Source organism: Mytilus trossulus, chromosome 14 (genome assembly GCF_036588685.1).
Source record: "Mytilus trossulus isolate FHL-02 chromosome 14, PNRI_Mtr1.1.1.hap1, whole genome shotgun sequence".
Classification (NCBI taxonomy): domain Eukaryota; kingdom Metazoa; phylum Mollusca; class Bivalvia; order Mytilida; family Mytilidae; genus Mytilus; species Mytilus trossulus.
In genome coordinates, this window is record NC_086386.1 from 68,686,038 (window position 1) to 68,710,895 (window position 24,858).

Sequence of the window (24,858 nt, forward strand, 5' to 3'; positions counted from 1 at the left end):
GTTGAGTTAATTTATGTGCGATTCGTGGATTAAGAAAACTATTATCATAGTTAATTCATGTGAACGTTGGTTTCCCTCTGTTTTGAATATTGTCATGATTATTCCAGGGACAAATATTCTCATTTTCCAAACAACCGATAATTGTATCTGATTCGCATAAAAGAAACAAAACATACTGAGCAACATTTTAACCATGGATTAAATTTGACAGATGGAATGCAGATCACAAAAATGTTGATGAATTGATTGATTCCTTTGCATCCAATGGCACTTATTCTATGCATTCGCAGAACGAAATCAAATAAGTAATCAATATAGTAGGTAGCTTCTGCTAGATGTGACCACCGAGATACGAGCAGGGAATTTTAACCGCCATTAAATTGGGATATTTTGATATAGGCAGATATTTAGCCTTGCATTACACATCATACGCGCCCTCAGAGAGGTTTTGCAATACATGATCATCGAGCAGACTTTGCTGCGAATGTTTTACCTTTTTACCGGAGATCAAAACGCAAAGCTCCCTGTGGTCATAATGTTAACCGCTGGAAAGTGATCAGTCCAGATATTACAATATTCCTATATCTCAGTCAACCTTTCAGGTATTTATCGAATAAAATAAAACTACATAACATAACAATATTTGTATTTACAGTTAATGCATCAATATTATACAATGTCGTGAACAAAACTGTTTAACAAGAATATCACAAGTAATCGTATCTCTATCGTGTGTACAACATACATATATCATGTGTACAATGTATACACATTTATTTGGCAGACGAACATAACAGATATTTTGGTTTTCTATGCCGCATTTATTGCAACACCAATGAATTGGAGAGGTTTTAAATGGCGTCATAAACATTTAAAAAGTTCATAATCTGTAAAAGACTATTTTGTTAATTGAGCACTCACTTACAGAAAGGCTGAACGGAGATTCCTTGAATTGTTTTTTATTGACAAATAATCCATTTTGTCACATTTAGGTCGATAAAATAGACAATTTTAAATGATAAGATTTTTGACTTTAAGAAAAACAAGTTTATAAACGTGCAGCTATATGGTCGATTGACATTAAAAATGAATTTGTGTTAAAAGTCACACTCATTTAACCGCACTGTATCTTAAAAAAAACATACATATATTTTTTTATCATGAAATAAGAGTTGAGTTCTCTGGTCTTTTCATACACAGTAAAAATAAAAATCATAAACATGTGAAGAACTAGTGACTTATCCCATCTATACTGAACTCGTCACAACGACATGAGTTATAATCTATGCTACATAATACCCTGATTAAATAAACAGTTAATGAAAAAAAGAAAGAAAGAATACATAAAAAGAAGATCAATAGATTATAAAGCAAACACACAATTCATGTATACATACAGTGTTATGAATAAGGCAAAGTGAAATGAAAAATATTTATAAACATTACAAAATGTCTTATTTTGAAGACAAGAAAACAAACAAAATTACATGCACTTTTTGTAAAATGCATTGCTATATTTCAGTGACTAATATGGCCGAAAACAGTGTACTCTAGATATACCAGCATTACTTGAATTGGCATTGCATGTATTAGAGTTGAGCATGCATGGGGACATTTGTAGAAAAAAGGACACACATAGAAAAAAATAGGAATAATTAAGACATTTTTCACAGTATACACTTTTGTGCAAGAGTGCATGCTAATTATTTTTATTTTATAAGTAACTATTTAGAATTTGTTAAGCAAACCTAAATATAGTAAAATCGAAAATAATAACCTAAATAGATTTCTTTTAAATCAGCAATAACATATGAACGATATCTGGTGTAACGTTATATTCTTAACAAGTGGCACTTGTGGGATTAAAACACAACATTTGTTTCAAACTATAACAGAATCAGTACTTAACAGTATGCAATGTGAAATAACCGGTTAATTAGTTCGTATTGCAATGATCGGAGTTCAATCTTCGTTTTACCCTTACTTTCCACTGCTCGAATATCAGGAGTGATAACTGGTACCCGTATGTTCCTACTGGATTTATTTACATGTGAATATTTTCGGGCTGAAAATAAAATAAAATTTGTTTATTAATTTTATACATTAGAAAGAAGTATTGTTATAAACAAATGAGAGAGTACGACATACAATATGATTTTACGATCAAAGAGAACAAATAATCGAATTTAAGTTAAACAATTTATTTATAAAATCCTCTGTAGATAATAACATTAAAAAAGGCACTTGATACTTATCCAAATTGGTCATTCGTTCGTTGTTTATACATATAACATATATTAAATATTCCAACGTTGATCTTATTCTGTATTCAGCCTATTAGATATACACTGTTTCCGAGGGTTGCAAAACATAACATAACAGATTATCAAACCCCTGACGTCACTTCTTTTCTTACATTCTGACGTTTTAGGCAATCACATGGTCAAATAAGGTGGCATCACTTAAGAATTTTCAGTGACATATTTCTTAAAGGTGTCTGGTATGTTTATTGCATCAGTATATTCTTAGTTTCTAAGATAGGTATTTTGAATTCATTTTCATATGATTGATTTAAAGTCATTAACGAAAACAAATATATGCAAATCTGGGTATAATGCCTGGTTCATGTATGATCCTAGAAGTTTCAGTTTCTTTCCACTATTAATTGGTCAGTATTATTTCACAGTTATGCATGATATTTTCAAAATTCGATGTGGCTACATATCTAGGAGTCATTACATGGGAGATTATCAAGTTGGATGAAAATTCTGAAATTCTCTGAGCTATTAAAATAGATATACAAAGTTTCATCATGGAAATAATAATCATTTCAATTCAATTGCATTATGTTACATTAAGATTTAATATGAAAATCATATCAATTAAATACCAACACCTCAAAGCACCACTCCAATCAGAGATGAGTATCATAAAGAAATTAGTATTGAAATCTCTAAAAATCAAGAACTGATATTGTACAAAACACCAAATTACATGCAAATATTAAGTAGTCATTTGGTACCGTTTTATGGATTTTTGTAATTCAAAGCAACAAAGCATAGTTGAAACGTCAAAATGTTTATGTGCACTTCAATTTATGCTATAGTGTATGCAACAACCGAAAGTATGTACGCATTATCGATATTTATAAGACAATATCTTGACATGTCGTGAATGCGCAAAAGTCTTCCTTTGGTGTTCGAACAAATTCCTTACCTTTACAGAAATTTACTTGAAGTATAGGCATGATATTATCGGTTTATTGTTTATCATTACATTTCTTAAATTATAATATTCAAACTATAAGTTCCACTGAAAAGATATGTTTTTAACAAGAAGAAAATTTGTGTTTTAATGCGTCATTTTCAAGAATCCTATTCATTTTATGAATTTGATGTTAGAATTGAATTATTCAAAAGGCAAATGTTAGAGTTGATTTATTCAAAATTTCGATGTTAGAGTTGATTTATTCCAAAATTGATTTATTCCAAAATTCCCATATTCATTTTACTAGTTATAAATGATACACGGGTATTAGCATTTCCAGTCATTGTATCATTCATTTTCCGAATGCATATTCATACAAATTAATGCAACAAATAGTTTATTTATCGTGATAGGGAGAAATTAAATAGAAAACCATCGATGTTAGAATGAGTAATTTGAATTCTTAAAAGTGTTTTTTCTCTTTCATTGTTTCCTTATAAATCATAAGATCAAATCTGATTATATTGTCATAAATTTTCTTAGTAATAACCATCATTCCAATTACAATGTTATCGATATATGATAAAACTAAAAATAGGTTTAGAGAAAAAGTATACTTGGTATGGGTAAATAGCGATAGTAATTTCCAGTAAATCCAATTCATTTCCGGTCATTTATTTGCAAAGTCCTCACCACCATTTAAAATAAAATAAAATGACATTATATCATAAAAGGATCAACTAAAACTACAAAGAAGTTTAAAGAAAACGTATATGGGAATGTAGCCATAGTTATCCCCAGTGAATTCCTTTACTCACTGTCAAGTATTATCAGAAATTAATTGTGTCTCTGTGTTAATTTCTGATTCCTCCATAATAGTTTCAAGATAAATTTTCAATTTTCTCTGAAAATTCGTAAATTGTTAGTTTTGTTAGTCATGTGCATGCAAACAAATATCATTAGTGTTAAAAAAAAAAACATAATTGTTTTCATAAAAATTCCAATGCAAAATTTATCACATAACAGTCAAATAAAAGTAATTTATACCCCAAACGTGTCATTCGCAATTTAAGATGAGTTTTTTTTTTTTAGTGACTACTATTGGAAGAGGTTTCCATTCTCGAGGGTATCACCAGCCCAGTTGTCAGCATTTCTATATTGACACGAATTATCATTGATTTGGTCAGTCAATTGTGAAATACTGACCGTGCAAGTCCGTCATAGTATAAAAACCATCCTCATTATGATCATCTTGTAGTAACAGTTTTCAAAACTTTGCATTTTTCGAAATAATGTTTTCGGAAAAGGATTGTTTTCAGCAACATGATTAGAATACTGTAGCTTGCATCATCTTCAGAATTGTATCGTTATCAATGCTTTTCAACTTCTTAATTATTTGACATTTTTTACTTTTGTTTAATTCAAGCTTCAATTTTGTAGACGTAACACAAAGCGTGGTATCTATGATGAGTTAATAATTAATGTCACTGTTTGTGTCACACTTTATGTGTGTTTCAGTTTATCACACGATTTTGTCAATAGAACGAACTATTCACAACTGTCATACAAGAGGGAGGTGTTTAGCTGGCTTTCCATTTTTTTTAATTTTTTTTTTAAAAAGGTTCACGAATGTACTAGTTGTTCTTTCTTGTTTCGTTGATTGATAGCGTTTTATTTTGTCACATTTTATGTACTTTCCTTTTTGAATTTGTCTTGGTATTTTTTTTTCCTGTAATAGTACGCCAGAAGCCATTTACCAAAATGAGATATATTATATATAAGTGAACAACAAATTGTCCTTACTAAGTCAAATATTTTCACATTTCTCTTATTTTATAATCCATCTTATCATTAACCCACTCAGAAAAGAAAAGTAATTGACTTGTTCACCTTATTTGTATTTGAAATTGTCATTATCTTCATTAATGAAAACATAATTCACCACCAGATGCTCATTTCGACATTAGATATTTCTTAAGTAATGCTAGATACCAAAAATTTGAAATTCCGAAACTCATTTAAAAGAGTTTTGCTGTTAATCTTATTTGTTAGTAGAGCAAACATTGTTAGTGCAGATTTTGAACCAAAATTAATTTATAAAAGAAACATAGCTCTATTTTATCATTGAAATCGTTTTTTAATTACCTCCTCTGCCGGCGATGCAAGTCTAGCAGCAGTAACTGCATCTTCAACTGTCATATACGTAACGTCACCATATTTTTCAACAAACTTCGTCTTTTCTAGCACTGACCATGCCTGATCTGAAAGTGGAATATATGTGTGTAAGATTAATATAAAATGGCATGAGTTGTTCTTTAAAAAATTACCAAATATAATTATGAGACAGTAATCTAGAGCGGTTGATATTTCTTGTATAGCTGCCATTTTTAAAGAGAGAAAAATCCTCCGGCACCTTAACTTGACTATGTACTGTTTCTCTTACATACATACATTTAACTGACATCTTTATATTTAAGGTTATGTTATGGTGAGCAATGTAATGCCAGAACCCTGATGCAAACCGTTGTGTTGTTATTCTTTCCATGAGGTTCCTTCATATTCTATTTTGACCTGACGTCAGGGTGTAAGCAACTTAGACAACAGTTAATTACTTAATACAATGTGGTTCACATTTTTGTAGGTCTACATTTGTTCTAATTCAATTTAAAAAACAATCGAAACTCATTATTTATCGAACACTCCATTGTTACTAGAAAAATATATATATTGTAATTTTCAATAACTAATTTACATTCGAAAAAAAGTTGAAACAACATTACTAAATACTTAATTTTGAGAGATAATATTGATCATGCATTATTTTATTAATCTATCGGTATTATGTTTTATACATACCACAAATGCACGCCAAAAGCACTGTCACATGAATTGATTTATAATCATCACACAACTGGAAAAAATGAATAAATAAAATTGAAAATGGAAATAGGGAATGTGTCAAAGCGCCAACAACCCGACCATAGAGCAGACCGTCACCAATGAGTCTTCAATGTAGCGAGAATCTCCGGCCTCCGGAGGTGTCCTTCAGATGGCACATAAACAAATTTGTATACGACTTCAGTGATAATGAACTTGATTATTAAGACTAACAAAGGCCAGAGGCTCCTGACTTGGAACAGGCGCAAATTTGGGTTAAACATGTTTTTTTGAGATCTCAACCCTATTAATATATCTATGTTAATCAACTAAAAAGTGATCCTTTCTTTACAAGATAATGGTAAATGGTCAATTATATCATGCATCCCTTTAAATTATAGTTATAAGAAAAGGGAAATATAGTATAGTAGTTTATGAGAAAACAATTCATCAAATGTAAAAAAAAAAAAAAAAAACATTGTTAAGTTGCTCATTTGATTACCGTACGTTTCCCCAATTAGTGTAGAAATACAACCTTGTATATGTATTCTGAATTAAAATTAGTTTTTTTTTTATTGCCTTTTGTTTTCAAGTGTTCATATTTAACTATCGCCAAAGTAGATTCATCATGATAAACCTTTTAAAACTTTTCTGTGTAGGATTTTGTAATTCTACTCTTCACCAGACACTTATTCTTTTGTGTGAATTATTAAAATTGGTTGTTGAAACATATTTTGGGTCCGATATTACCTATTATATACAGTGAGTTAATCGAAAATGTAGAATAATTATTAAAAGTCTATGTATAAACAGAAAAACATTGGCGTGAATTCAGAACATATAACAAAATGTTCCAAACGAGTTAACAATTTGTTATTAAAGACACTTTTCGTATTGTTACCTGTTTAAGAATCTTTCCGCCCACCGTATCAATAAAACACATGGCGGAGCAGTCAAGAATGATATGATGGACGTATCCACAGTCGGCCATACTGGTATCTATTGGTCTTCCCATTGGAGCAAGATCATTTGATGTTGGCAAGAATCCGTTCTCTTCTAATGAGCTTCCTGGATTTGAGCTTCTAGTCGAGGAATCAGAACGAGCTGAACGGAATGATGATATAGACTCTAGCGATTTAAGGGAACTCTAGATTAAAAACAAAAAACAACATCAAAATTACTTTCGAATAAAACACCAAATGAGCATGTATGATTTTTTGTTATGGTTCATTTAAACATTTGACACATAATAAGAGCAGCATGAACATAATATCAAACAAATCTAGTTATAATTATTTATTCATGTTGTCTAGAATCTTGCAACCTCAGTCATACGTAGAAAAGATTGCATTCATTTATACATTTTCCATTTGCTAAAACAACGTTCTAAGAAAGTTCTTTTTCATACCTGTCGTCTGAATTCCGATATGGATCCAAGCCTTTTTATTTGTTTCCTTACTCGTTCTGGTTTGGTATCTGATAATGTATATACTTGTTTGAGGAAAAGGTCGCCGTTTGCAAAATAAAGTGGTGCGTTGAACCCGACAATTCTTATTCCTGAGAATCCACGAGTCTGTAAATCAAATTAAATCAAGTTATGCATATATTTGTTTCATAATGATGTGTCTGTAAGTTTAACAGTCATTTGTGTTATAACGATGACAAATCATATATGGTATTTGAGAATATCTAGAATTTCAATTTTGTAATTTGTATTTAAGTTTTATCAAATATAAAAAAAAGAAGATGCGGTATCATTGCCAATGAGACAACTTTCCACAAGAGAAGTAAGCTGAGATATATATTATAAAAAGTCAATTCAGTGTATTATTCGATGAATTCATGTACGGGATCAGCATCACACCATGGATCCAGATGGGAACGAATTGTTAAATATCAGAAAGGAGTTCCATCAAAAGATGTTTTATTTTGTCATTTTCTGTGAACTTTCCCGATTGTGAATTTTCTTTTGAGTTCGATATTTTTGTTATTTTCAAAATTAAAACTCTAATCATGTATGAAAATTATTATTTGGAATATTATCAATTTCTAGTTTCTACTACCATAGTTATCAGAAAAATACAAAGATGTCAGAAGAAGTCATAAGATAATTGTAATGTATGTTAGATCTGAAAATGGGGGTTCATCTACGAAATCGACTTTTTTGTCCAGACAATTTTCTTCAGTTCTTCAAAAGTTCATTTTCACAACTAAAGCATACATTGTAACCATATGTACCTTCACATATTTAGATTCATCTGCGAATGCGTTAACGGGATCGATTTTCTTTAATATCCTGGCCTTCGCACTGAAAAGTAAATCCTGTATTTAATATATATGCAGCAATTAGGATAATGATTATAACTAAATATTGAAGCTATTATTTTGTACTGCAAATTCAAACTCAATAGTTAAGATTTAAAAAACAGCTTGTATAGTAGAAATGAGTCATGTTTTATAACAAATAATAATCATATTTGTAAAATTACAAAGACAAAATAGTATCATATAATAGAACAACAAGTTTAAATACGATAGACCCCTATGAGAGATTTGAATTTCTTGAATATATAAATGTACTTGATCATTTCAATGTGTTCTCAGTCGCTCGTTCTTTAAAACAGATTTTATAGATATGAAAGTGAGATGCAGAATAATACGACACACAACTTCACAAATTTGAAAATAACAAATAGTAATCAAGGGTACCAGGACTTTAATTTAATACGCCAGACGTGCGTTTCGTCTTCATAAGACACATCAGTGACGCTCATATCTAAATAATTATAAAGCAAAAAAAAAGTACAAAGTTGAAGAGCATTGAGGACCCGAATTCCAAAAAGTTGTGCCAATTACGGCTTAGGTTATCTATTCCGTTTTACGAAAAAAATAAAGTTTTGTCATCAGAAAAATTACTAAAATGACCATATAATTGATACTCATGTCAACACCGAAGTGTTGACTACTAAGATGGTGATACCCTCAGGGACGAAACGTCCATCTGCAGTGGCATCGACTGTTATGAAAATAAATGGGACTATTGGAACTATTTGAAGGAATGTAAAAGTATATAAATACAAACTTACACCTGTGTCCTGACGACTACTGTCACAAATGAAAATCCAATTCCTACCCACAAGCCAATATCTACATAGAATACTACAACTGATACAAATGTTACTATCCATATAACCTGAAATGATAAAGAATCATACAAAAAAATAAGTATTCAATTCGTCATTTCAGAATATGAAGCAATCATTTTTTTTTATTTTTTTTTTTTTAATCAAACACTTTAGCGGTTAGATAGATTTAAAGCAGACGGAAAAGGTAAAAATGACCTTATGTTTAATTTTGTTGTATCTGGCGTATTAAATTATAATCCTGGTACCTTTGATAACTGTTGTTGTATAAACGCCATGTTTATAAATTAAAGTCAAAATGATATTGTTGTGTGTGCGGTTTACATTTTGGTTATTACGTTCAATCTCCTGATTTTTATAACAATTGCCACAAATGTATAATTTGTATCAGATACGTGTGCTTTGTGTGTACTTCACAAAGATACATATTTGGTTGGTATACTTATTAATATAAATAGCTGATTTTGATAATTTGGTAAACTATATAGGCAGTTCTATCTATACAGATTGAGAATTATACTATATTACTTGATTGCTTGATCATACTTACAAAATCATAAGCTGATACATGAAAGAGCTTCCTAAGCTGAAACAACTGCATAAACATGCTTCTCAATGCTACCACAATGATTGATGATAATACACACTGAAAACATAAGTTAAATTAAGTGTTCGATTCAAAATGTCGGCTTCCTTAGTTACAGACAAGGAGATAGAGACTTTTACGCTTACTCTCCTCCAATCAAAATCATTGATACAAAAACAAATTGCATAATAGTTTTTAAAAAAGATAGTGGCCAATGTTAAATGAATAAAAAGTCTAGAGAAAACTGTTTCCCGACAAAATATCAATGTCCTTTGTCTAAAAAACATAAACATTGACCCATAATTTTTTTCAGCTGTTTTAGTTTCTCTATTAACTTCCACCTTTTTATACCAGTCATTTGAAATCCTTGTTATTTTGAAACTGATTATGGAAGCTCCTTAAGTGAGGTCATAATTAACATACTGTGTGTGTTTGCAGGTATTTGGGCACCTGTGGAAAGTATTCTCATTGATGATATACACCACATCACCTTATTTGTATATACATCTGATTTCAGATTGTTGCAAAAACTACGTTTTGCAGCCAAAAATTACTCTTTTAATACGGTTTACATAGTTTGCTTCACACACATTACCCTCAAACTTACAATACTCTCGAAAGACGGTCTGGATTGTGGTTCTTTATTTCTCATTCTTTAATTTTCAAGGCCATTTTGTTTATTGTCGACATTTATTTTCTATTTTCTAACTTTCTCTATTCTTTATTATTTTTGTGCCCATTATTTTTATTCTGTACACTCCATCCAAAACTTTATGCAGGTAATTTAAATGATTGCATGATTTTATTTTGTTTTTCTTTTAGGTTCGTGACACTTTTAGTGTCTTAACAATGATACGCATATGAAGAAGATGGAGAAATTTACCTATTGAAGAAATACTTACATTTGGTAGATCTTCAAAGAGAGGTCCAATGACCAAAATTACAACGAGCACAAGAGCGGCAGAAAATACACTCGTTAGCTAAAAGGAAAAAAACAGTTCTTTTAATATATATATATATAATCTAATCATTTTTTTTCGTCTGGTAATTGTCCTACTGTTATAGATGTTTCTGGTTAACTACAGGTTGAAAAATAATGATTGTCTTCCGATCCTTAAAAAACAAGTTATTATATTGGTTGTTCCTGGTTTTGGTCTTGGTTATATTTCATTTTGTTATTATACTTCGAAAAGAAAGTGTTCAAATCGGCATTTAAATATAATTTATAATATTCTTTAAAACACAAATTATATTAACTTTTTTTTTAAGCACACTGAAATGGTGTCATAGAAAAATGTCGAGGAGTACCGATTGCTAATTTCTAATTCAAATATATCAACCTTGGCAAAATTTATCTGTTTTGCAGACTGTAAATAGCGTTTGCATGCATATGAAGACCGTATCTTTGCCTATAATGATTTACTTTTATAAATTGTGACTTGGATTGAGGGTTGGTCTCATTGGCACTCATACCACATCCTGTATCTATATGTTTTCAGAAAGGATAGTACATGTCATGATAAGAGTAACGTTTACAGACTAATATCTTAGAACAGATATCTTATAAATCACGAATTGACTAGCGATGTGCTTGTACGTATAACGACAACATTTAAAGCGTACGTCAAACATGCAGAAATAATCTGATTTATTGGCGGTAAATCACGTTGTTCCGAAAGGATAGTACAAATCATGGTTATGATGACGTTTACATACTAAAATCTTTTATAGATAACTTGTAAATCACGCATTGTAAGACCATTGTGTTTGTACGTATAAAGACTTCGATTAAAGTATACAAATGGTAATTGATTGTTTTCATAATAAAAGACATAACTTTATTAGTACTGCAACACATGTTAATCATGTATTAATATGATAATTGTGCCTTGAACATTAAAGCTATCAATAAATCATTATATGTAAGAAAATATGCCTTTGGTAAGAATAATCATTTTATAAGTCAATTAGGATTAATATATATCATTTTTATTCAATATTCTCCTCTGCCTTTTCTAATGAAAAAACCGACAAGCATATCAAAGCACTTATAAACGGCTTCCAACAATACTAGAGTAAATATTCAGGAAATGCTGCTGTCGTGCAGTTGTGTACCAGGACATGCAAACATCAGATTTGTATACTTTCAATGATGTGTTTTGTAGATTGTAGTTTGTCTTTTGGCCGTTATTTATTTTTTTGCCATGACGTGGTAAATTCGCTTCGAATTATGAGTTTTAATATTCCTTTAGTATCTTGCGCATGTCTAGATTTAATTCATTATATTAAATTATAATATCTTTCAGTTATCTACATAGGTTACTTTATACCTGAGTTTTACCACCTGCTGATTCTTGGACAGAGCTACGGGAAACAGAGGCTGCAGCAGGGTAACAGGAGAAAAAAGATCCAAATATATTAGATAATCCATATGCAATGAATTCCTGGAATAGTGAAAAAGAGTATGTGTTTTGTGTGTGTCATTTACATTGTATATCAAAATAATTCCTGAAATAGTGAAAGAGAGAATTTGTTTAAAGACAAAAATAAGCATTGAACTCCTAGAATAGTGAAAGATAGTATGTGTTTGAATGTGTCATATAAAAGCAATGAATTGCTCGAATAGTTAAAAATTAGTATTTCATGTATATGTGTTATATTGATGCAATGGATTCCCAGTATTAAATGTATATAAACAATACCTTAGATGTTCGTTCACAATATATCTATTTAAAAGATATTTTCAAAAACGAACCCAGCCGGGGATTAAGATAATTTACTTTACAGAAGATAATTCAAATCGGAAAATATTTAAACAAGATATACCTGATTAGAATCTATTCTATAATGATGTTTCTTGGCCATAAGGGCAGCTAGAGAAACAGACTGAGCAAATGCAACAACAGCAACAATGATAGCTTCACTGAAATTATCGGCAGCATCTCTGAACGAAGGAATTTTAGGTAGTGGTAACCTGCAAAAAAGTAATATTGTGAATTTCTGTTACACGTGTTTAGAAACTAAAACACATGGTGATAAAATAAAACGTTTAAATTAATACTATAGAAAGACAAAATATGATTTTTGTAATATATTAGCTATTTATTCCATTTTGTTTGTCATACTTCATGTACAATTATTGAAATACGCTGGCGTAGATTTTTCCTGATTGCCAATGTACCATTCAAATGAGCTTGATACTGAAAGCATTTGGTATCAAGACGCCAGCAATAACACTTGTAATTTCCCGTAAATGATGCTTTGCTTATCATGAGTTATCAATGTAAGAATCGAGATTGATAAAAAAAAAAATGTCCCTTTATTTTCATAATCTTTAGATAATTTTTGACAAAATATAGGTCAAAGTTTTAAATTGAAGGTTGCAATATTTGAGAATAACTTTTTCTGATTTTATAACTAATTTTCAATGTCTTATAAATGAGAGAATAAATCTCTTACAATTCAAAAATGGCATGCAGATGTACAACTTAAACGCACAATCAAACGTATAATACAAAAATGTACTATAAGTATAAATGATAAGATTATCATATATTAAGATGTTTACCCAGCAGGGACTTTTCCAACAGTTTTCATTCCATAATTATCATGAAAATGTCCATAATGAGAGGCCAGTGTACCAATGACAACCTAAAGTAGAGAATATATTTATCAAATGGGATATAAAAAACGAGGCCGCTTATGTAACAGCTGTGTCCTTGTTTCAATAAAAATATTGTATAAAAAATAGCAAAACAAATAAATGAATATTATAAACATTGTTTTCTAGCGTTCACCTCATTTTTTATTAGTAGATAAATACTGCAATCTTGTTGTTATGACTCTTTTTATATTAGATCATAAGTTTGTATTTCAATATAAAAAGTAAGAAGATGAGGTATTGTTGCCAATGTGACAATTACCCTCTAGAGTTCAAATAAAGGGAATATATTGTTTAAATCCACTTCGTTTGAACTTTGGAAGATAGTTGTCACGTTGATGGTCATGCCACGTCTATTTTCATATGCTTTACACCATACGCCCTTAGCATGCGGACTGTTACATTCACGCGTATGCTGATTGTGATAGGTGAATAACTCCCCGACAACTTTGATGGTTTATAAAATTATAAGTTTATCCCAAAATTGTCCAATTCTCTTAATGCCGTATAGCATGTTTGATGTGTTTAATCATTTGATTTTGCCATGTGATTAGGGACTTTCCGTTTTGAATTTTCTCGGAGTTCAGTATTTTTGTAATTTTCTTTTATACATTCCCTGTTCCACAGACGTCTAACAACAATGTGCACGTGGCCTTTTATAGCCAATAAGCCTTCAATTTGGAGATCGCCAAACCTATCCCATCTTATTTATGCTCACCACTACTAATTCAACAGGTATAGGTATTTTCAAGTGTTTCTTGAATCTCGTGTTGACCTGAACCTTGACTATATACAAAATCACAATACAAATAGCCGACATTATTATTGTAGCTGGATTTGTATCCCCAATGTTCTCAATAATTGCTCTGTACGTCTGAAATAATTAAAAATAATAGTTAACTTACAAAATGTATCTTAAAAGTGCTTATTTACTGTAAAATAACATATATACTGAAGATGGACATTAACTGAAAAGAAAGTGACTTAATGTATTAAAAGTGCGCGGGTGTTGTAAAATAAGATCCGTTTGCGCCAAAAATGCGTCCTTTTGCGCCACAACTCTTTTTCTCCAATGCTACGTTTGCGCCACCTGTTTTAAAAATTGCATGGTATCATTTGCGCCAAAAATAAAATATACAATTGCGCCAATTTAAAGAAAAATGACTTCTATTTTCTTGTCTTTTGACATATCCCGTATTAAATCTTCAGCAAAGCAATCACCTACTTCATCTGGGTTCAGAAAAGCTAATAAAAAAATATGGTGTAACCACTTGCTAACATCACTGCCAACTTTTATACTCTTTTGCTAGTCCAAGATTTAGTATTTTTCGACCCCATGTCTGGCCAAGGTGAAAACGACATGCCTCTAGTGATGATAATTCCTGGGAAAAATTCTTATAACGACAACGTGCATTCTCTCCTCAAAATCTACATGCATAGATGTAAAATTCATTTAGAGATTAAATCTTTCACAACATTCCTTAAGCAAAGAATCACTTTTCTATAACAGTCTCCTGCTTTTTGAAGACAAAGGCAATATTAAAGTGGAATATAATGTCCATTCCTGAATCCATGTATTGTATACAATTGCTGGAAATCACCTTCCACCAACAACAGTAAAAATTATTTAATGAATAAAAATTTAGAAGACAAAAATGATACTAAATATATATAAGTACGATCAATATGTGTTCAGGTAAATTGGCGCAAATGAGTTCCGAAAACTGGCGCAATTGATACATTTGAGAGAAAAAATATTGGCGCAAATGATACCCCTGAAAAACAGTAATTGGCGCAAAAGGAGTGCTGCCAAAATAATTTAATAACGCTTATTCCTATAACTTGCCGAAAGTGCTAATTAGCTGTAAATAACAAAAGAATTAAAACTTATCTAGAAAGTGTTCATTTGCTGAAAAATATTGAAAATCTTAAATTTTCTATGAAGCAAAAAGAAACATGTTAATAGTATATTAAACAAAATCTTTTTAAAATCTTTTAAAGTACACATCTGTTATAAATTCAAACAAGCGAAATAAAAGTTTTGTAATGTTTCTATGCAATGCTTATATGCTAAACTATGACATTTCAATGAGAATAATGTTGACTGTATTCTTTTTTCATTAGGCGTATTTCTTACTTTCGGGGATCTTATGATCTTGTTTTGGATGTAAGATTATCTCCTTTTTTTTGTATATTTTTTTTTTTTATGCCTCTATAACTTAATATTTTACAATAACTGTAGTTGAAACACAAATAAACTAATATTTTGATTTCTTCATATACTATTATGTACTTACATTAAATATTTGATATAAGTTTGGAAACCGCTTTATCTTCAATCCAAATATATACTTGACTTGACTAGTGAAGACATGTACAGCAGCGCCGGTGGTGAATCCACTGACCAGAGGGTCGGACATGTACGTGGTAACAAATCCCAAGCGGAAAACACCAAATAATGTCTGAAATAAATTATCAGTATACAGTATCAATACTATTATGGTACACATGATCTCTAAAACAAGAGGCTCTCAAGAGCCTGAATCGTTCACCTGAATTTTTTTGGTTTAAAATCTCATCAATGATTATTTTGGCTTTTCAATTTATTTAAATGTTCTTTGAATCGTCCTATTTTCTTCAAAAGCAAAAAAAAAATCATTTTCTCCTATGTTCTATTTTAGCCATAGGAGCTATGTTTCTTGACATACAAGGAAATGAAATATGAAATTTATACTAGATACTCTGAAACTCTAAAACTCATTTAGCCTAAGTTTGGCTAAAATTGATACAGCAGTTTCAAAGGAGAAGATTTTTTAAAGTAAGTCAACATGATGAACAAATTGTGAAAAAAGTCTTTAAAGGGTAATAACTCCTTAAGAGGTCAATTGACAATTTTGGTCAAATTGACTTATTTGTAGATCTTACTTTGCTTAACATTTTTGCTATTAACAGTTTATCTGTATCTATAATAATATTCAAGATAATGACCATAAACTGCAATATTTCCTTAAAATTACCAATTAAGTGGCAGCAACCCAACAATGGTTTGTTTGATTCATCTGAAAATTTCAGGGCTGATAGATATTGACCTAATGAACATTTTTACCCCATCTCAGATTTGCTCTAAATGCTTTGTTTTTGAGATATAAGCCAAAAACTGCATTTGACCCCTATGTTCTATTTAAGTAATGATGGCCATGTTTTTTGACGGATCAAAAATCGAAGCACACACTTTGTGCAGGATAATCTAAGGAACAATCATGCTAAGTCTCATCCAAATCCATTCAGTAGTTTCAGAGGAGAAGATTTTTTAAAGTTAGCAAATATGATGAACAAATTGTGAAAAAATGTCATTTAAGGACAATAACCCCTTAAGGGGTCAATTGACAATTTTGGTCATATTAACTTATTTGTAGATCTTACGTTGCTTAACATTTTTGCTGTTTACAGTTTATCTTTATCTATAATAATATTCAAGATAATGACCAAAAACTGCAAAATTTCCTTAAAATTACCAATTAAGTGGCAGCAACCCAACAATGGTTTTTTTGATTCATCTGAAAATTTCAGGGCTGATAGATCTTGACCTAATGAACATTTTTACTCCATGTCAGATTTGCTCTAAATGCTTTTGTTTTTGAGATATAAGCCAAAAACTGCATTTGACCCCTATGTTCTATTTTAAGTAATGGCGGCCATGTTTTTTGACGGATCAAAAATCGAAGCACACACTTTGTGCAGGATACTCTAAGGAACAATCATGCTAAGTTTCATTCAAATCCATTGAGTAGTTTCAGAGGAGAAGATGTTTGAAAAATTGTCAACGACGACAGACGACGACGACTGACGCCAAGTGATGAGAAAAGCTCACATGGCCTTTTAGGCCAGGTGAGCTAAAAATGAGATCTAAAAACAAGAATATAATTTTGTTCGGAATAATGGTATATTTTTAGAAATATATACGTGTTTGCTAATAAGCCAATATGATAAAAACAATCTTGAAGTTAACTTAAAGTTGTTAATTTCTATGTCATTTAGTCTCTTGTGAAGACTTGTCTCATTTGCATTCATACCAAGTCTCCTTTTTTAGAAGGATACGGGTTTTTTTAATACATGTTTGTGTAATCATTACATGTTTTAAGCTTTATACCAAGAATTGATTCGCAAGCTATTCGTGCATTTGAAAGGCACATACCTACAACACCTTATTCCCGCTTGGAAACACAAATAAAATAAGAAAATATGGAAAAAAATAGAACTACGGGAAGCATTTTAACGATATATTATAAATATAAACTTTTCGTCACTTACTTGTATCACACCCACAAGAAAACATACAGACGCCGCTAACGCCATCTTTTCTATGTCCAGCGCAGAAATAAGATCCGGTGTACCCGGTGTTGTTGTGGAATAATTTCCACCAGTCACATTGTAGGGTTCGACTGTTAATGTTACAACTCCTGGCTTTTCGTCTAGTTGTGACACAATAGATCCAGTCATCAGACTCACAACGGCCACAGTACCTTGAAAACAATAGTAAATTAGATAAAACAAATTGCTATTTATTAAAGGAGGAGATTCTATTTAGTATAATGATAAATGATGTTTACGATAGATAAATAAGTATGAAATCCACCGAAAAATCAAGAGATGTCTAGAGTACAACATTCTGTCTTTAACAATGGTGATGTGTTTATATAATTTGTCGAGCTCTAAATCGTTCGTTGTCTATCAAAGATGTTCAAAAGTTAAAGATACATTCCAAGATCTGCTATCTCAAAATGACGAGAAACATGAATATATTGCATACAACAACTACTGTTGAGGGTCCTGACTTTAGTCAATCACAAGAAAACGTGTCGGAACTGGACAAACGAATGACTATTTCTTTGGATGGCAATTTTTAATTGAGATTCTAAAATGTTGATTTTTAGATTTTATTTGTACCCAAATTTAATTTTGAACGAGCACAGAAAACTTTTTAGTTTTGTGAAATGTACACCATTGTTGTATCAAGGGTTTAGACAATTTGGGTATGTTTGCATTGTGTAATTCTTTGCAGCCTCCCATCACCATCATCATCATTTGGAAATTATTCTGAAGGCAACTTTACTAAGACTTTTGATTGGACAATTATTCTGGCAACAACTGCACTTAAACTTTTGATTGCATAATTAATCTAACGACGATCGCAGTCTGTTTAGTTATTACCATTAATAAAACAAAAATACTGTTGTCAATACTTACCCATTGAAATATGTTTTGATGTTCCGAATATATAATAGAGAAGAACGGGAAAGAATGCTACATAAAGTCCAACAATAGGTGGGAGATCTGCTAACATAGCGTAGGCCATACCTAAAACAAATACAACATTAAAAGTACATCTACTAACATAGCGTAAGCCATACCTAAATCAAATACAACATTAAAAGTACACATGCATTGCAGTTAATATATTCATAAACTTAAAATACCGATATATTGATATTTGCCAGTTGTTTATGTGTTCCAAATAATGTCGTTTTGTATAAAAATGAAAACAATATATTTACATGCGAAAATTTACATATCGGTATAACAAACAAATAATTTCACTTTACTAAAAGCACCCTAAAGATTCATTTTAAGTGTATTTTCATGAAATCTTTAACTCCAATGTTGTTGTTTTTTTCTAATGGTAAGAAAATCAAGAGACATTTACAAAAAAAATATCGTTTACAAAACAAATCCTTTAATTGCCTAGTAGCATCCACCGATTGCAAATCTATACTTGAAGCATGTGAACATGTCATATTGAGACAAGACGTGTAATTTCAAAAGCTTTCCTGTGAGGAAAAAGAAGTGAATGTCGAGAGAAATCTTTAATTTTCGTGTTATTAAAAATCAAAACTAAAATGTAAGTGTCAGTCATGCCATTTGTTTTGAGAAATGGTTAAGTGGGGTCATTTTCGTCCTGTCTCATTAATTTTAATCCCACGTCTCTATACACAAATATATATGCAGTAGTACCCTTCGACTTATTATAATTTTTTTATGACTACATACAATTGATGCACTATCAGAGCAGCCTTAATTGTGAATTTATTTTAATTGCCCTTTCTCTTGAAGTCTCTCTGTTTATTCTTTTGAAAGACATATCACGAGAGATAAAGTGTTTTTTTTTCTTTTGTATTTAGACGTACCTTGTGGAAGTTGCATAACACCAACGGTAAATCCAGCAATGATATCATTCGGAAGATCAGTTCTAATTTTATATTTTTTCATAATGTTTATACTAGGCACAGTTTTAAAGAAGCCCTTCTTCAAGTGTTCTGAAGAGCAATTACACATTGAGTTAAAATGGTCGCAGCACGAGTCTTTGATAGAGTCCTCGCTGTGGGGTTGACGGTATTCCTTTCGGAAGGTATTGGCCTGGTATAGTTTCGGAGGTTCGTTGCCATTGGATATAGATGTTTCGGCAATGGAACCAGTTTCGACATCCCCATTTTGAATTGTTTGCTGAACTGTTTTTATGTCACCATTTGAGTCGGACATGACTATATTTTGAGAAGTAGAAAATGTCAGCTAATTTTCTCTGTTCTGGTTGTCTGAAAAAAAATTAAACAATAAGTATTAACATATTTGAAAAAAGTCCCAATATTAAATTGAGCTTTTTCGCTGCTGAAATTCACAATTCATGCAACATTTCATATGTCAATGTCATAATTATATAACAGCTATAACCGCACAAGCTATGATCAAGGAGGTTATATTAGATATCTAATATAACCTTCTTGCTATGATCTATGACAAATTTCAAATAATGAAAAATTTGATATAACTCTTAATTTCATAGTTGTAGCACGGTAGTTACATATCGTGTTCACATTTCTTAAATTAAGCACGGAATGTGAAAAAAAATTCTGACGGGTGTTCTTCGAAAATGGTACTCTTTGAATATAATTTTATCAAAGAACATACCTTGAACTTATGGGTAAAACAAATAAGATTATGATAAAAAAAAACAAAAAAACATGCAAAATTGACAAATACTGATGTGCTACTACCAATTGAAATTATAATTTGGTTCCCACGCATGACTTATTTCTAAGAGCTTGTTCTAAGAGTCCCGTATTCTTATTATGACAATTACCATGTAAAATCAAATCTGTTATTCTTGTTAATCAATATTACATGTTTCCTACAACGGTATTTGGATTAACCTTGTTTCATGGAATTCCGCTAGATTTAACGAACTAGAGTTTTTGAGTCATAGCCTCAGACGTTTGACTTTTAATGTTTCATGAACATAATTGTAGTTGTTTTAATTTATATTTTTTTTTATTATTCTTATTTGACCTTTCTGCACTGACTTTCCATGGAACTTAATTATTTGAAAAAAATCTGCATTATTGTCTTGTGTTGCATTCCTATAACTTTGAATGAGCTTACGTGTAAGGCTACCATATTTCTAGGCCAATCAAACTTCTGTTTGTATTTTTAAATTGTATTTAAGTTGAAATATATACAACACTGTTTTTTTGTTTTTTTTAAATTATGAATAATTTAGAGAAGAACAAACAATAACAGTTATAAACAAGTCATGGAGATAAAAAATGGAATAAATTAATTTTCCGTGTAATACATGAAGATCCATGAAAACGAATATATGGGATTTGAGATAAGAATTTATTCCAAGAAATTGATTTCTCTATAAATGTATTTCTACGGAATAAAGTCATAAATCCCTATAGTTCTGAAAAAGTCATAAATCGGAACTTGTACATGTAGCTACCACTTCAATTCGTCATAATACAGTAGAATTGTACAAATATATAAAAACGTAGTACTTAACTATTAGTATATAACCATTTATTCAAATAAGGAATATATCGACCCTAAATTAAATACATGTACATGTATATATATAAATGCACTTTACAAAATGATCACTAAACATTTACGTCTATCAAATGACACTGGCGAATCCCGCGGGGATGTTGTAGTTGGACCCCCCATCAAATTTTCGTTTCAACACTGAGTCTAATGGACCATCAGTCCCGAAGGGTATCATCAGCTTGGTAGTCAGTACTGTCGGTTCTCATGTCATTGATAACAAACCTTTCTAAATTTGCCTGTTGTTTTTTTATAATTTTGAAATTACTAGTATCAAGAAACTTAGGTTTCAACCCCTCGGGCAATGTTGGTTATTATTTTAGGTCAATTTTTATTATATAGCTCTTTTACAGTTTCGGTTTTATACATCCTTGGATTTTGTTCAAATATACGGTTTTGAGCATTCCTGATCAAGGTTACCCCAGAAAAGCGCCTCAGACCCATGCAATATATATCGTGTTGTTTTCATGTTTTGACGTACTGCCAACTGTTCATAGCGTCAACTATAATATTAATTTCTTATGTTTGCTAGCGTATTGCCAGACATCGTACAGTTCTATTTCTTGTATATAGTAACTACGTAACATATAAAAACGAAACATTCGAGTATCTATAATTAAATTAAAAAAACGTATGTGTTCTTTGGAACTTTCTATCGTCAAGAACATGAAATATTTGCCACTGAACTTCGATATTGATATCCATATATCGATCACTAATTCCACATTCTACTCCAAAAAATCAAATTTGAACTTCAAACGGCACATTTTGGCAGTAATTATTCCCTCATGCAGCGAATATCAAAATTATATGCTGTTCAATAAATATTCTTAGCAGTGTATTAAGATGAATTTCTCACATTAAGATGAATTTCGTGAATTTCGCTTATGAGACTTCTCGCAACTTTTGGATATGAAAAAGCAGCAGAAGTCCAAACTGTTTGAATAAAGTGTAAACATAATAATGTTGAAGGAATTTCTTCAAATTTGAAAGAAACCAAAATGAGTGTAATCTAGATGCGTTGCGTTTCTATAGATTCTCCTTTAGCAGAAAGTAAAAACACTAGGAAATTAGTATAAAAATTTGCTATTAGAATAAGGAGATATACTATGATTGCCAATGAGACAACTATCCACAGAGTTCAATGAAGTGGAAGCTATCAATTATAGCCAACTGTGCATGTCTTCAACAATGATAAAAACCGATACTTTTTTTTCTCCAGATAATTTTATCTTTTCGACATAAATAAATCACACCCTGCTTTTGATTGTGCCATTCCTGGTTCCGCATAGTTAGTTTTGAGCTTATCGAGTGCATAATTCAGATACCATCTACATAGGCTATGGGTAATGTTCCACATACTTTTTAACTTGTATAACTGTGGTTTGTTTATATATTATAAATACCGCTGACAGACATTTCAACATCTGTCATTAAAACGATGCACGAATTGATGAGAAAAAAATTGAATAAAAAATCAAGCACCAAAATATGTATTTCTTTTACCATATATTTTAAAAGTTTATATGACTCGGCAATAACATGTAAATTATCTGCACGTTTTATTCAAAGAAAAATCAACACGACGGACCGTGACGTTTATAACTTTAAAAGCAGACGAAACAACCATGCCTATTGCAAAATGGAGAAATGAACACTTCACTGAAACAATTTCAAGGGGTTCAACCTCTTATTAAGTTCCCTACCTTAATTTTGAAGTAACTTCCATTTCACGCCATGGTTGATTTTTGAGTTACAGTGAAAGCGACTATAATTATTGACGTGTTAAGTCGTACATATAAGTATCTGCAACAGATGTGGGTATTGATCAATATATGTTTTTATTCAAATGTCAGGATAAACTAAGTTGTGATGTATATATCGGACGAAATCCAATAAGTAGTAATTAGATGGGCGGTATTATAATTTTCTTTTCTTTTGTCTATCTTTTTTAATATTTTAAAATACATACTATTTAAATTTCATCGATTGATTTATAACTTAACGGACTAGCTGTCAAATAACTATATATCTAGATTAAATCGTTAACATTAGTGATGTTTTCGTCCTAATTGTTTAATCTCTCTCTATTATTTAATTTTATTTTTTTATATATAAAACGTTATATATCAACTTTTCATTGATGCCATTTTCGACCGTGATAATCAGTTTTAACTTTGTAATATTATACCTCACCAGAATCAAGCTAGCAGCCGACTCGCTTCTAGCCACTATGAATAACTGTAGAAACCATGGTTTAAGTGCTGTTTTTATTTGTGATTTAGCTGCTTTTCATTTGTGTTTAGATTTTTATCCTTTCATTGGTTTGTTTGTTGCTATTTGTTTGTTGCTATCTCGTTGTACTTTATATTTCATAATGTTTAAATCAACAAGCAAAATTATTTTTTTAAATCCATATTGAGAAAGCGAAAATGTGAATTTATATCTTTTTTGTGCGACAGTTCATGTTGGGGTCCTCTTCGCGGTCCGCGTTTAGATTATGTTGACCTGGTTGAAAAATCAGGCAACTTAACTTCTCTTAAAAGACTGCTACGAAACTTAAAAAAAGCTCGTTCAGTTTCTAAAGATGGTACAAATAAATTGTATATTTTCCAAGAATGTTAAATGAAAATATATTCCTATATTTTACTGCGGAAACCTAAAAAAAATCGTTTCACGCTTGAATCGACACAAAAATCACTAATCCACTTGTTATGGGGATCGATTTTATATAAGAAAAAAACATGTTTATTTGGTCCTTGCTTGACCCTTGACGGTTGTAATCAAAAACATGTTATATTTTATGTAAGAATAGCATGTAATCAGGCATGCGATAAATTCAACATACGCCTCTTATAAAAGATGAAAAAAGAATGAAAACAATCCATTCACACTAGTTCTAGAAGCAGTTCGTGTTTAATTAAGCGGACGTAAGTCATGTGTATGTTCTTATAAGTTCTACTGTTTAACAACAAACATCAACATCTGAAGTATTTGAATTAGTCTAGGTATAAAGTTGATTGGTTGATGTTGCTAAGCAGCCCCAGTCACACTGTCACGTTTCAGGCAAGAGCTATGTTTTACTACGTTTTGAAAGCGTAGCGAAACTGGGATATATTTATATATGCCTTCAACCCAATTGGGGTATAAATGTGCATTATTATTCAATAAACTATATACGTAACGAAGCGTATCGAAAGTAAGTGATCTATTGTTCAAAACGGGACCTGCCTCGTAGGTTTTGAAAATTCAACAACAAACGTAGCAAAAAATGAAACGAAGTAGAAACCTAGTAAATACGTACCAAAGTCTAGTGGAACGTAACAAAACGTGATTACTACGTATCGAAACGCGTGGTGAAAACGTGAGTCTGCACGTACTTATACGTAGCAAAACGTGATAAGAACGTAGCACAAACATAGTGAAACCTAGCTTTCAACATTTTTATTCAAAACGTAGTTAAAACGTACCATTTTAAAACGGAATAAAACGTGACAGTGTGACAA

The 24,858-nt window shown here is 30.9% G+C and overlaps 1 protein-coding gene across 2 annotated transcripts in view; it reads right to left on the reverse strand.

Moving 5' to 3' along the window:
- Window positions 1-629: 629 nt before the first annotated feature.
- The window catches only part of LOC134695700 (prestin-like), a 36,168-nt gene continuing 11,939 nt past the window's right edge, over window positions 630-24,858 (reverse strand). The window contains exons 1-19 of one of the 2 annotated variants that reach the window (XM_063557064.1): window positions 23,059-23,160; window positions 19,660-20,064; window positions 18,722-18,832; window positions 17,786-17,997; window positions 15,772-15,936; window positions 14,193-14,348; window positions 13,382-13,464; window positions 12,640-12,787; window positions 12,144-12,257; window positions 10,716-10,793; window positions 9,778-9,873; window positions 9,171-9,277; window positions 8,323-8,392; window positions 7,493-7,657; window positions 6,986-7,231; window positions 6,064-6,118; window positions 5,353-5,468; window positions 4,026-4,111; window positions 630-2,065 (exon numbers count right to left, since the gene is read on the reverse strand). In XM_063557064.1, the coding sequence (XP_063413134.1) occupies window positions 4,028-4,111; window positions 5,353-5,468; window positions 6,064-6,118; window positions 6,986-7,231; window positions 7,493-7,657; window positions 8,323-8,392; window positions 9,171-9,277; window positions 9,778-9,873; window positions 10,716-10,793; window positions 12,144-12,257; window positions 12,640-12,787; window positions 13,382-13,464; window positions 14,193-14,348; window positions 15,772-15,936; window positions 17,786-17,997; window positions 18,722-18,832; window positions 19,660-20,011 (2,358 nt within the window). In that variant the 5' untranslated portion in view covers window positions 20,012-20,064; window positions 23,059-23,160 and the 3' untranslated portion in view covers window positions 630-2,065; window positions 4,026-4,027. Of the gene's footprint in view, window positions 2,066-4,025; window positions 4,112-5,352; window positions 5,469-6,063; window positions 6,119-6,985; window positions 7,232-7,492; window positions 7,658-8,322; window positions 8,393-9,170; window positions 9,278-9,777; window positions 9,874-10,715; window positions 10,794-12,143; window positions 12,258-12,639; window positions 12,788-13,381; window positions 13,465-14,192; window positions 14,349-15,771; window positions 15,937-17,785; window positions 17,998-18,721; window positions 18,833-19,659; window positions 20,065-23,058; window positions 23,161-24,858 lie in introns of those variants that run through there. The other variant, XM_063557066.1, reaches the window with a different exon arrangement.